Source organism: Grammomys surdaster, unplaced genomic scaffold, assembly GCF_004785775.1.
Source record: "Grammomys surdaster isolate TR1022 unplaced genomic scaffold, NIH_TR_1.0 126013, whole genome shotgun sequence".
Lineage (NCBI taxonomy): Eukaryota > Metazoa > Chordata > Mammalia > Rodentia > Muridae > Grammomys > Grammomys surdaster.
Window position 1 is genome coordinate 659,728 of NW_021620828.1, and position 13,307 is coordinate 673,034.

The window sequence follows — 13,307 nt, forward strand, 5'->3', positions numbered from 1 at the left end:
CTGACAAATCACAGGCTCTCATGGCTCCACCTCTGGGAGGCCCCAAGATACCACCTGCCTCCTCCCAGGCCTAGCCAGCACCACCTCCAGCAGCCAGCAAAGCTGGGATATAGCAGACCAGGCCCTGACTGGGGAGTTTCGTGTTCTTTATTGCACAGGTTGGGAGAGGATGGGACTGTCTCCTCTGTGTGTTTCTTAGTAGAAGCAGGTGGTTGCCATGCCTCTGGGGAGGCACAGTGAACTTTGTCCTAGAGGACTTGCAGGTCACTCCGCTGGGGCCAGACCCAGCTCTCAGCCTTGATGTGCTCTAGGCTAAGTCTGTGTAGCAAGCTTGTGAGTCCAGGGTTTGGTGGCCCTTGTAGGTCCCCGAGATGGTAGACTCGGCATGCTACTATGTCGATGATGTCATCCAGGGCCTTCTCATCACTTCCTTCACAAGCTGAGTGGCCATATCTTAAGAAGCTGCCTCCGCCATTCACAGTTCCTCTCGGACCCGGAGTGGCTTCCCAGTTTTGTCTTGGACCCCCTGAAGCTTGTGTCTTGGGGGTTCTGGGGAAGAGTCTGTGCTGAGAATTTCTTCCTCTTCCTCTTCTTCTTCCTCCTCCTCCTCTTCCTCCTGCAGCAGTTCTCTGGCTTCTGTCCACTCCTGGGAACAGAGAGAACTGTGGTTCAGTCCTCTGTATCCACCTTTCCTGGGTTATCTCAGTCACCCAAGAGCTTTACTGGGAGCCTCACCCACTCACAAACTTGAGCAGTGACCACTTGCCCACCTGCCCACCCTCCTCCCCTCTTCCTCCCTACCTGTTCCTTGTGCTCAGGTGCCCAGGTGTGCCACAGTGCTAGGGCACAGCGCCGTCCCCGTGTCACGGCCCATACACCATGGGGGTTCTCACCACCGGAGCTGAAGGCCACGAGGCGCCCACATCGAGGACGAACCTGAGCCTGAGGGGTGCAGGAACACAGCTTCAGACTTCCTGCCTCTATCACTCTTCACTCCCTGACTCAGGGACTAGCCTGGGGCAAATGAGAAACTGGCCCTAAATCAGGAAGGAAAAATGCAAAACGGAGGCCGTGGGACAGGGAAGCCAAAGCCGGCAGAGCCTTCTGGAAGGTCTCTTATAGGTTCCCTATCGTAGAGCCTGACCTTTCCTACCTGACTCCATGAGATTGGAGAAGAAATCCAAGGGCCCTACGACAGCACCAGAAGGGATGGAGGGAGACAAGGGCCTCGGGTAGATGCATTTTTACCCTAAGGAGCCCCTAGATTATACATGCGTGCATAGAAGGCAATTGCTCCTTCCTGTTCATGCTTTAGGGTGAAGAGTAAGGCAGAATTCCTCAGGCTAGCCCGGAACTCCTGTCTCAGCCTCCCTAATGCTAGGATTACAGGTCTATACTACCATGCCTGTCCCCCTTCCTGCCCATTTCTAGACCCGGGAATAGAAGTCTCCATGATCAAGGAGAAGATGAACAGCAACAACTAACATTCATTGACTGTTTATTAATACAAGGTACTGGCTCATTCTTTTAAGCATATTATATCAATTACTTTTTATGGTGGCAGAGAGCTGGCTCGGGGGGTAACGACGACGCTTGCCACCAAGACCAACAACCTGAGTTCAAACCCTAGAAGCCACATGGTTGAAGGAGAGAACCAGCTCTTACAAGTTGTTCTCTGTTCTTTACACGCGTGCTGCAATGGTGTGCACCCAGCCCTACACCCACCCCTTACACACGCACATACAGATGCACATATAAAATTACTTCTCGTAGTGCCAGGAAGATGGCTTAGTTGGTGAGGTGCTTGCTGTGCAAGTGCGAGGACCCGAGTTCGGATCCCCGGAGCCCACATAGAAGCCATGTGAAGTAGCTCATGTCTGCCATCCCAGCACTCCTAGGTCCAGGTGTGAGGCAGAGAGAAGAGGAAGGCACCTGAAGTTGTATACTGATCACTACACATGTACTGTGACATGCACACATCCTGGCATGTCCACACACCTGCACGCCACACGGTATGTGTGGGCAAAGCCAGGCATGGTGGCACACGCCTTTAATCCTAGCACTTGAGAGGTTACAAAAGGTAGGTCTCTGTGGTTCAAAGCCATCCTGGTCTACACAGGAAGTTCCAGCCAGCCCTGGCTACACAGTGAGACCCTGTCTCCAAAAACAAAAAGAAGGGAAGACCAGCTAGTCCGTCACTTGTCTATAATCTCAGAAAGCCACAACAGGAAGATTGCTGTAAATTCAAGAGCAGCCTGGGATAGCTACCTAGTCAGTTCAAGGCTAACCTGGTCTATGTGGCAAGATTCTGTAAATAACAACAAAAACAAAAAAATAATACCAATGTCAACAATAATAGGTACTATTGTCACCCTTAGTTAGGAAAGGGAGTCTCAGAATTGCTAAGAACTCCGATATAAACCCTAGTCCAATGGTCCTGTCTGTGCCTGTGCCATTAGCTCCATTGGGGCCTCGCCATGGGGGAGGTAGGGTTAAATCTTCAGATCCCTAGAATAGGGCTCTGTGGGACCCCCGTAGGCTGTGTTTCACTCTCCTTTTTTTTTTTTTGTTTTTTTAATTTATTTTATTACTGTATTTCATGTGCATGTTTTGTCTCCATGTATGTCTGTGCACCACATGCATTCCTGGTGCCTGTAGAGGCCGGAAGAGGGTGTTAGATCCCCTAAAACTAGAGTTAGAGATGGTTGCGAACTACCATGTGGGATGCTGGGAACCAAACTTGGTCCTCTGGAAGAGCAGTCTGGTGCCCCTAACCACTGAGCCATCTCCAGTCCGTCGTTTTGTTTTTGTTTTGAGGTTTCACTGCTTTTGTTGGGGTTGGGGGTGAATGTTGCAGCATGGTGTGGAGGTCAGAGGAGAACTGTGGAGACTGCTTCTCTCCTTCTCCCATGTCAGTTCTAGAGAGAGCAAACTCTGGTTGTCAGGCTTAGGGGTATGCACCTTTACCCACTGAGCCACCTCACTGACTGGTGTTTTGTTTTTGTTAGAAGGTGTTTTGGTATATTGTTCAGGCTGGCCTTGAACTCCTGGGTTCGAGTGATTCCCCAACCTTAACTTCTTCAATAGCTTGAACTACAAGTGTATATCTTTTACCTAGATATGTTCAACAACCCTTAGGAGGTAAGGCATACCATGAAGGCAGGGTGGGGGACCACTTAGAGATCTGTTGGGTTCAATCGACCTCTGCAGAAAGCCTTGAACACATAGCCAGTAAGACTAGAGAGGTGGGGAGAGACAGGGTTAAGGTGGCCCCAGCCATTTCCCTGCATTTGCCTCTGGAGAGCTTCTGTTTTGAATCCTGACCCCACAGCTGGGCCCTCTGCCCCAGCCTCCTACCGTGACAGTGAGAGCGTTGGGCTGCGTGAAGAACAGGTCGCCTCCCTTGAAGTCATCATTGAGGTAGAGGAGTCCACTGGAAAGTTAAAAAGGCAGGAGACAGTGAGGCCCCCACCCAGCCCCAGGCCTGCAGCTACACAGCCTTTGTGCCTTCCTGCGCCTCCCTCAGAGAAACTGACTACTCACCTATAGTCTCGATAGGTGTAGGCTGGGGGCTCCCGCCAGCATTCACCTGTGTCGGGGTCCAGGACACAGTTGTCTGCATGCACCGGGTGACTCAGGTCCATACGCTGCTCTTGCTCACCTAGGATGTACATGGATCTAGTGAATGAATCAGGATCCCTACCACGGGCCCCCTGGGCTCACCCCACCCAGATGCCCGTAGCTCCTGGGGTGACAAATAAGCAGATGCTCCCTGCTCCCAGTGCGGCCGGTAGGGGGCGTTGTGCAGTGAAGATTGGGGCCAAAACTGGGCAGGCGCAGTGGGGTTCCCTGGCGGTTACCTTCTATAGCACTTCGGCACACCAGGTGGGTGAAGGAAAGATGCAGTGGCCTTTCCGGGGAGAAGTAGGCCTGAGTCAAGGTCCGTACTCGCTCACTCACCTCCAGAAGCAGCTTAGCGCCTGGCCTGCCCACAGTCCCAGCCCGGGCCAACTGCAGGCAGGGAGAGAGAGAGGCCGTGGAAAGTAGGTCCCTGAGGGTCTCTGATACTACTCTTCTGTGTGGGTCTACAGTCTGTCCAACAGGTCAAGCTCCTCCTTCCGTGGACTCCATGACAACACCAGGACCCCAGGTCTCTGAATACAAGTCTCAGAATATGTGATCTAGGTCCCCAGAGAATTCCTCCTCAGAAGCCCAGGCCTGGTATCCAGCCTCCTGACATGGTGTCTCTTCTCAAGCCCTGAGCACCAGACCAGTCATGGGGTCTCCTCTTACCTGAGCAGCCTTGAGGACCGTGAGCCCCTCAAATCGTTCATGGGGACTGTGAGGGGAGCGGCGGCCACGGTAGCCTGACCTGGCTCCAGCCTCAGCTGCATCCTAAAACAGAAGGGGTTTACACTGAGTCACTCCCGGCACACCTTGCTGCCACATGACCAGGCTCTGCTGAAGGCCTGTCCGGTGCCTGGAGCTGGATAGAAACTTCCAGAATCCCCTTGTGACTTTTTCCTGAGCTACAGTCCTTTCCCAGAGAATGGTAATTGTCCTGGTTGTCTGGACTGTCACTCTCTAAGAAAAGTTCTAGAATGATACTTACCGAAGGGACTCTGTGGCCATTATCCTAGAGAGAGTCCCACAGGGGGAAGAAGGGACCTCGAGATAGTAAGGGTGGTTGAAAGAGAGACAGCTGGGGTGTGGAGAAGGAAGTTCATCACCCTTCCCTGGGGAAACAGGAGTCCTGCAAGCAGGACCGTTACATAGTCTGACAGGCCAGTTCTGACAGGAAGCGTGAGGTGTTGAGACATCGCTGATCTTGTCCCACTGATGGTTATTTATTTATTTATTTATTTATTTATTTTGGAGACCCTATGAACTCCAGGACTCCACTGCCTCTAACGCCAGATCGCTATTGCCACCTGCCTCTCATGACTTATCACCCAGGGTCGCCCATGTTGGATGTCTCCCTATAGGACTTTTTTTCTTTTGAGACACGGTACCATTCTGAAGCAAAGGTTGCTGGGTAATCACTATGTGGCCCAGTCTGGCCTCGAGTTTGCGGCCATCTTCCTCCTCCAGTTCCCAAGTGCTGGGATCACAGGACTGAACCACCATGGCCTGCAGACATTCGTTTTCCAGCCTACTTGAAGCTCTGTATAAGTGCCGCTCCCTAGTTACCCTACATACAAACCTCAGCCTGAGAGTCCACCTGGTCACCCAAGACATCGGAGCTGCCACCTCTCCCTCCTCCTCTTCCTCCTCCTCTTCCTCCTCCTCTGCAGTGCTGGGAATCAAACCTAGGGGCTAACCCCTGCTAAGCAATCTCCACCACACCAAACTATCTCATCTGCTCCCTCTCTTCACTGAACCTCGTACTCCGCATTGCCTTCTAAAGATTGCCACTAGAGGGGGCTCCTGAGTCTACAGAATGCGGCGCTTGGACGTCTGCACTCGGAAGTGAACCGCTTAAATCCACCAGTAATGTCCACCATCTACCAATAAGCTGACACTCACTGGCAGGGAAGAGCAGGCCCTCTCTACTGACAGGCCATCACTCTGGGCTCCCTCCCTCTTCCCTGTGCCGTCTCGATAACAGCCGAATAACAACAGCCGTACATCCTGAGCTGCTTTCTTCATTCTCCTAAAGGATTCCCAATGTACTAACTTATGATGTCAGGACAACACTGTGATAGAAACATCATGATCAATCCTACCTTACAGATGGGAAACTACCTCACTGACATTTAAATAAATTGCCCAAAGTCCAGAACTACTGGATCTGGGTCTGGTCCACACTTTTTTGCTTGGTTGGGGGTTTTTGAGTGTGTGTGTGTGGGAGGGTGTGTTTATTTGTTTGTTTGTTTTTAAGACAGGCTTTCTCTGTATAACCCTGGCTGTCCTGGAAGTCACTCTGTAGACCAGGCTGGCCTAGAACTCAGAGAATCAATTGCTTCAGCCTCCTGAGTTCTGGGATTAAAGGCATGTGCCACCACTCACTGCCCAGCCTGGTCCGTACTTTCAACCCGTGTTTTACTGCAGCTCCTAGAAAGCACCTTGTTTTCTCCTCCTCTTCCTCTTCTTCCTCTTCCTCCTCTTCCTCTTCTTCCTCCTCTTCCTCTTCTTCCTCCTCTTCCTCTTCTTCCTCCTCTTCCCTTTCAAGTTGTTACTATCATTTTCTTTTTATGTGTATGTGTTTTGCCTGCATGTAGGTCTGGGTTTCAAATCATGTGAAACTGGAGTTACAGATGGTTGTGAGCAACCATGGGCGTAGGAATCAAACCCTGGTCCTCTGGAAGCACCATCAGTGCTCCTAACCACTGAGCCATCTTTCTAGCCTCTCCTTCTTCTTTGTCTTCTCCCTTCTTTCCTTCCTTTCTCTTTTTTGTGATGAGGTCTCTTTTATGTTGCCCAGACTGACTTCAAACTCCCAAGCCCAAGCAGCCCTCCTGCCTAGGCCTCCCCAGCAGCTAGGACAACTCAAAATGAGTAAGACCAGCATAAGGAGTCGAGGGTGTGGCTATGTGCTTGCCTAGTGTGTGCAATACCCGAGTATGACCCTTTAGCACTGCAAACCACAGCAAGACTGCTGTAGGATCGAGCTGGAACATCAGCCCTCTGATAAGCTGCCTATGACACTGCTTGTCAGTGTTTCTGTTCGGATAGTATGCACTTCTGTATCACACTTACCACCTGCCCCAATCATGTCTCCATGGCTGTTTCCCTTTACAGACACGGCCCTACAGGGCAGCCTTTGCTCCTCTACCTCCTCCTAGGATCTAGCCATTTCTAGCTCACAGCAGGTACTCCATGAATATGTACTGAGTGAGTCCAAGTCTGGAGTGAGGACTGAAGCATCATGGGACGGTAGCTTCAACACATGAGTGTGAGTCATTCAACCCAAACTAGGAGAGGATGAAACGCCAGGGGCGTTCTTGAACCTCATCACCAGGTCACCCTCAGGTAACCAGGGAGCCTTCCATGTGTACCCAACCCACGTGCACATGCTTCTATTTTGTCTTTTCTTTCTACTCTTTGCAAAGCATAGCCACCCTGGCCAGGTGTGGAGCCGTACACCTACAAGTCTGTCATGCAGCACCGAAGGGTAGGTGGGGTGCTGAGAGGAGGATCCTGAATTTATTAGGCCAGCCTGGGCAACATAGCAAGACCCTGTCTCGATAAGAACACTCACTCTATCAATATCAGCTAAATTAAGATGCAAAGGAGCTGGACGGTGGTGGCCCACACCTTGGATCCACTGGGAGGGAGAAGAATGTAGATCTCTGTGAATTTGGGGGCAGCCTGGTCTACAAAGTGGGTTCCAGGACAACCAGGTTACACAGAGAAACATTGTCCAAAAAAAAAAAAAAAAGAACACACACACACACAAACACACACACACACACACACACACACACACACACGGAAGTACAGGAACATGGCACCTGCACTGCTGATGGCACTCCTGGGCCTGGGAACCCTGGACCATTCTGGAAGCTGCTGCAGTTTTGGATGGCAGCTTCCAACACAGATGTGGGAGTGGAGTTAGCAGGTGTAGGAAAAGAAGCCTTGCTGACCTTACTAAGTCAAGAACAACGTAGACATTTGTCCTGAATTTGGTCACCTAAAGCAGAAACACTTCCTCTGTGGCTATTGCTCTGAGGAAATGCCTGAGGTAAGGCAAACAAGGAATCAAGAAGAGGGAGCTGGGCTTGGTGGAGCGACCTTTAACCCCAGCACTCGGGAGGCAGAGATCTCTGCATCTCTCTCTGAATTCAAGGCCAGCCTGGTCTATGTAGTGGGACCAATTCTCAAAAAAAAAAGGGGGGGGCTGTGTGTGTTAAAGCTCCTTCCACATACGCTGTACACATGAGAGACAGCAGCAGAACAGGATCAGGGCAGAACTGTTGAACAATACAGGAAGAGGCCACCCTGGTTCACCCAGAACCAACACTAAAAAGGTTAAAAGCAGTCTGTAAAATCAGGAGGAGTCTTTGTTTCCGTGCTATGCCTGTTTCCACAGCATCAATATAGTTTTAAAAAGTCTTTCCTGGCTAGTAACTTTAAATGAGGTAATATGAAGACTTTAAATGAGGTAATATGAAGACTGCATCATGAATGAACTCATCATGTTTATACAAAAAAAATTAAGTAAATAAAAAGAGGAAAAAGAATTTTCCCACAGTTGAGATAAAACACAGACTTTAAGAGAAACTTGAGACAGACAAGAGTCCTGGGTGGACACAGCAAGGAGCAGGCGGCTGAGCCTGAGGGTGCCTAACCAGGTGGCTGAACCACACAGCATCATACATACCTTGGACAGCTGCAGCAGAACCGCACACTCGGCTGGTGTTAACAGCCCATCCAACACGGCTCGCTCTGACCCATTCAGCTGCTGAGCATCTTGGGTGAGTGTCACGCCCTCCATCAGAAGGGCATCTACCAGAGGAAGGATTGGGCAGATGTCACCGGGGCTCAAAGGAAGGGCAGTAGCCGGCAGATTCTTGGCCCTCAGGCTTCTGCCTCCTGAGCTCCCCACTTTACCTTTTTACCTCCCTACCCCTACTCTCACTCCTGCCCCCCGCCATATGTATTAAGGATCTCACCCTTCCAGTAAGTCAAGGGCTTGTGCTGTGGAGGCTCACGGTCCCAGGGCTTCTTCTCTTGATCCTCTCTCGGGTGAGAGACATACTCAGTAGACAGTGCAGACCCACCCTTTCACCCCCCAGCCTGGGCAAGCGGCCCTCACCACAGGGTGCGCCCTACCTGAGCCTCTCTCTCAGTGCCTTAGGGATGAGAGCCTCTGGTGTCCAAGAATCCTGTGATAGTCAAGAACAGCACCCTCACCTCCATGACCAGCTCCTGGGGTTCCTGACATTAGAATCTGTAGGTCCTTATTAAGGTCTTCCTGCTTCCAGGGAGGAAGGCAAAGGAGGGAGAGCGTGGACTCGGGGTCCCGAGCTAGCTCACCCACAACAGCCTAGAGCCTCAGGTTCTACACCAGACTGTAAGAAGCAATGGCTTCCCTCACACTGTTTGCCAGGTGCTCAGGCTTTATACTTGCAGTGAGATTTGAGGTTTAAGGTTCGTAATAGTCTAATGAAGCAGAAAGGTCTAATGTGCTCACTTCTCAGTTGACGGCTCTGAGACACAGAAAGGCCAAATAACAGGGTCGCCTTCACACAGCGGGTAAGTGGCGGAGTAGGATTTAAACCAGCCCATAACCTTCACTTTTACCCTGCAGTTCTGGATGAGAGCAATTTGACCTACCCCACTGGGGACATTAAACGTCTGGAAACTATTGATTTCATGATTTAGGGGCTATCAGTGTGTTGTCGACATCTACCGGGAAGAGGTCAGGATAACAGCTGGATAACCATCAATGAAGAGGGACAGCCCGTCCCTCCTCCAACTAGGTACTATCAAATCCAAAATGTTTTCCCTTTCTTCCCACCCCTCCCTTCCTCCTTCTTTCCCTCTTTCCTTCCCTCCCTCTCTCCTTCCCTCTACCCTCTCTTCCTTTCTCTTTCTTCTTGCAGTGATGGAGCTAGAACCCTGAAAATTTGTATGTGCTAGGCAAACACTCATCACTAAGCCATCCGAGCCCTCAAAAGGTCAATAAAAAAATCTCCTGGGTTAAGTACCAGCTTCATTAGGATGGCACTGTGCTTGGTCCTCATAGCTAAAGGAGGGTAATGGATTAAGCAGCAATCATGTGTTCTGTGCTTTTTTTTTTTTAATCAAGTGGCATAGCTTCAGCAAAGGATTGTGGGATGTCTGTGATTTTTACAAGGTATAGGTAAGGAAACTGGGATAAAGGCAAACTGGTAACCAGAAGGTATTTGTGGCAGAGATCGACTCTTAGCTACGTAGCATCCTGTGACCATGTTTAAAAAACCATTTATTTGTTTTTATTTTATGTGCATTGGTGTTTCACCTGCATGTATGTCTGTATGAAGGTGTCAGATCCCCTGGAACTAGAGTTATAGGCAGTTGTGAGCTGCCATGGAGATGCTGAGAATTGAACCTGGGTCCTCTGGAAGGTCAGTCAGCGCTCTTTAACCACTGAGCCATCTTTCCAGCCCCTTCCAGAGCCATTTTAACTGCAAGCACACTGCTGAGGTCCCTGGGAGCCTAGGATGCCAGAGTTTTAGTTAAATCAGCAGGGCTGTGGGCAAGTGGACCACTGTTGAGGACTGCAGCGGCATACTGATATCAAACATCACTGTGCCTCCCTCTGGGGAGAAGAACACAATTGTTTACCGGGTCCTTGAAGCTGGTGTCTAGATGCTCCATGGCGTAATACAGCTGTCTCTTCTCCCCGAGGGAACGAAGGATGAAGCGCTGGATGTCCTGAGCAGGGCAGGGACAGAGGAGAATGGAGACATAAGGAGGAAGGGAGGGAAAGATGGAAAAGAGGGCGGCCCTGGGTCGTATGGGACATTCGCACGCTCGTGAGACCCTCACCAACTCTGACGCTGCAAAGGGTCCATTTTCAGTGTCTGGCTTCAAAGCAAGAGACCACCTGAGAGACTCTGAATGAGCGTGTGTGTGTGTGTGTGTGTACACATTTGTGCACACAGGCAGACATAAGATTAAAGGAAGAGAATACTTTTGGGGTTAGACTCCCAAGTAAACACAACCTGATATGTGGGGGCAGGGAGCAAAGGCAGAAGTAAGAACCTAGCCCTGGGTACCTCTTCAGTGGCTAGAAAGCTTGAGTAAGAAGCCAAAGTAGAGTAGAATGTGGTCTCGTACACTTTAAATCCCAGCACTTGGGAGGCAGAGGCAGGAGGATCACTGTTAGTTAGTTCCAGGCCAGCCTGGTGTATATAGTGAGTTCTAGGCCAGCCAGAGCTATATATTGAGATTCTGTCTAAAAATAAATAAATAAGCAGGTAGATAGACAGACAGACAGACAGACAGACAGATGCTTCAGTAGTTAAGAGCACTTGTTTATCTTGCAGAGGACCCAGGTTCAGTTCTCAGCACCCACATGGTAATTCACAACCATCTTAACTTCGTTCCAGGGACTTCTATTCCATTCCATACCACACCATCTTTTGTTGTTGTTGTTACTGCTGGGTTTTTGTTTTTTGTTTTTAGTTTTTGAAGACAGGGTTTCTCTGTCCAGTCCTGGCTGTCCTGGAACTCACTCTGTATATCAGGCTGGCCTCGAACTCAGAAATCCGCCTGCCTCTGCCTCCCAAATTCTGGGATTAAAGGCGTGCACCACCACTGCCCGGCTACTGCTGTTGTTTTAAGACAAGGTCTTGCTATGTAGTCCTGACTGTCTTGGAACTCACTCTATAGACCAGGCTGGTCTTGAACTCACAGAACCCTGTCTGCCTTTAACTTCCAAAGTGCTGGAATTAAAGGAGTGCACCACCACACTGGCTCCATGCCCTTTTCTGACCTTTGAGAGCACATACATGCAAGCAAATAAAATAAAAATAAAAATAAAAATAAATAAATAAAATAAAATAAAAAAAGAAGCCAAATGAAGTCTAGCATCTAGGCCACTCCTGGGTGTTTGCCTTGTTCCAGACCCTACCTATCAATGAGTGTGGGGCAAGGATTACCTCTCGTGGTCCCAGGCCAGGTCTTGGCTCTCCCAGCTGAGTTTGGTACTGATTCAGAGCCTTTTTGGCAGCCTCATCCTCTGGGTAGAAGAGCAGGAAACTCAGGACATTTTCCATGGCCTGAGACACATTCCCCACTGGAGTTGGAGGAAGGTGAGAAGGGGTGGGACACAAACAAGACAGAATGAAGTTGAAGGTCACCTGGGGAGACTGCCATCTCCAGGAAGTCCCAGACCGATTTCAGGATGTGCCCACCCAGTGCTTCTTTCAAACATACCTTCAATGGCAGAGTTCAAAGAAGAGGAATCAGGGAGAAAATGAAAGAGAAGGGAGAAGCAACCAGGGCTGAAGGACCCTGTAACCCATCTCCTGAGCTCCGCACAATGGTGCCAAAGGACACCATCCTGATGTGGCGGTCCCCATCGGGGAAACTAGCAATGCAGAGTCAGATGGAAAGGAGAGAGGGATGCAGCTCAGAATGGCATTAGAGACAAATCTCCACTCCCAGGCTCCATCCGTCCCAAGCTGACCCTGAATGTAGGCTTCATGCAGCCGTCTCAGCTGGCTGGGGATGAAGTCCTGGACTGGGAAGCTGCGACCAGGACGAGTGGCTGTGTCTGCCACACAGTGCTGCCGGCACTGCAGAACCTGTATCCAGTGTCCTGCAGAGAACACAAATGAGACTTCGGCTGTGTGGTTCCTCCTCCGTCGTGGGTGGGCGTGGGTGCTCTCCCTCAGCACAGCGTCCACGGCGTGGGTGCTCTCCCACAGCACACGGTGGTCCGACTCCTCACCTGCAATGGCTTCATACAGGCCTCCCTGGCTCCCTTCCTCCTTCTCTCCTTCAGCCCATTGGTGCTCCTCAGGTCCCTCACAGCCAGCACGGCAGCTCTCCATGTGGGCCAGGCTCCCCTGGAGGGCCTCCTCGAGTTTGGGTAGAGCCAGTGCTGCCTCCTGTCGCTCCAGAAGCTCCAGGCCATTGTCATAAGCTGCCTGTGGGGAATGGAGCCGTTAGTCACCCGAAATGAGTGTTGGAGGGGAGGTACCAAGGAAAACTGAGGGGTCAAAGGGCATGGTGACATATGCTTTAAACATGTCATATGCCCCTAGCACAAAGGAGGCAGAGGCAATCAGATCTTACTGACTTTGAAGCCAACCTGGTCTACATAGTGAGTTCCAGGCCTGCCAGGTCTACACAGCAAGACCCTGTTTCAAAAAGAAGATAGGGAGGTGGGAAAGAAGCAAGCTTATCTGGGACCTTGAAATCTGTATCCTATTTCATACACCCAGAGGAAGAACGGAATTGGGACGTTAGAACAGCACACTTTAGCGGCCACAGAGGAAGCCGGGTGCCAGGGAAAGACTCTCCACGCAGCGCCTCTGAGGAGCAGTCCCCAGATCTCCTGATGCTCAAACTGCACAAGGCTGGAGCTGGCAGTTTTCAGCCAGCACTGAGGAGCTCACCCAGTATAGGGGCGTCACCAGGTCCTGGAAGCTCTGGGGTCGGATTGCAGACATCCTTCTGTACTTAGCCATGTCTTCTCGCATCTGCAAGTGTGTTGGGTTTGCTACAAAGAAGGTGTGTGCTGCAGAAGCCGCCAGGTCCAACTTCTTCAACTAAGGATCCAAAGGAATGAGATATGAGTCCAGAGTGATGCGTGTGTGTGTGTGTGTGTGTGTGTGTGTGTGTATGGGGTGGAGTTGGTGGTGATGGTG

General features: G+C 50.7%; 1 protein-coding gene across 1 annotated transcript in view; it reads right to left on the bottom strand.

Moving 5' to 3' along the window:
* Positions 1–125: 125 nt before the first annotated feature.
* P3h3 (prolyl 3-hydroxylase 3) overlaps positions 126–13,307 on the bottom strand; it is a 14,694-nt gene continuing 1,512 nt past the window's right edge. The window contains exons 2-15 of the mRNA XM_028754470.1: positions 13,056–13,208; positions 12,386–12,584; positions 12,122–12,253; positions 11,592–11,728; positions 10,273–10,362; positions 8,776–8,828; positions 8,616–8,683; positions 8,324–8,448; positions 4,294–4,395; positions 3,861–4,011; positions 3,544–3,661; positions 3,358–3,433; positions 802–942; positions 126–646 (exon numbers count right to left, since the gene is read on the bottom strand). Coding sequence (XP_028610303.1) covers positions 476–646; positions 802–942; positions 3,358–3,433; positions 3,544–3,661; positions 3,861–4,011; positions 4,294–4,395; positions 8,324–8,448; positions 8,616–8,683; positions 8,776–8,828; positions 10,273–10,362; positions 11,592–11,728; positions 12,122–12,253; positions 12,386–12,584; positions 13,056–13,208 — 1,716 coding nt within the window. The 3' untranslated portion in view covers positions 126–475. The remainder of the gene's footprint in view (positions 647–801; positions 943–3,357; positions 3,434–3,543; positions 3,662–3,860; positions 4,012–4,293; positions 4,396–8,323; positions 8,449–8,615; positions 8,684–8,775; positions 8,829–10,272; positions 10,363–11,591; positions 11,729–12,121; positions 12,254–12,385; positions 12,585–13,055; positions 13,209–13,307) is intronic.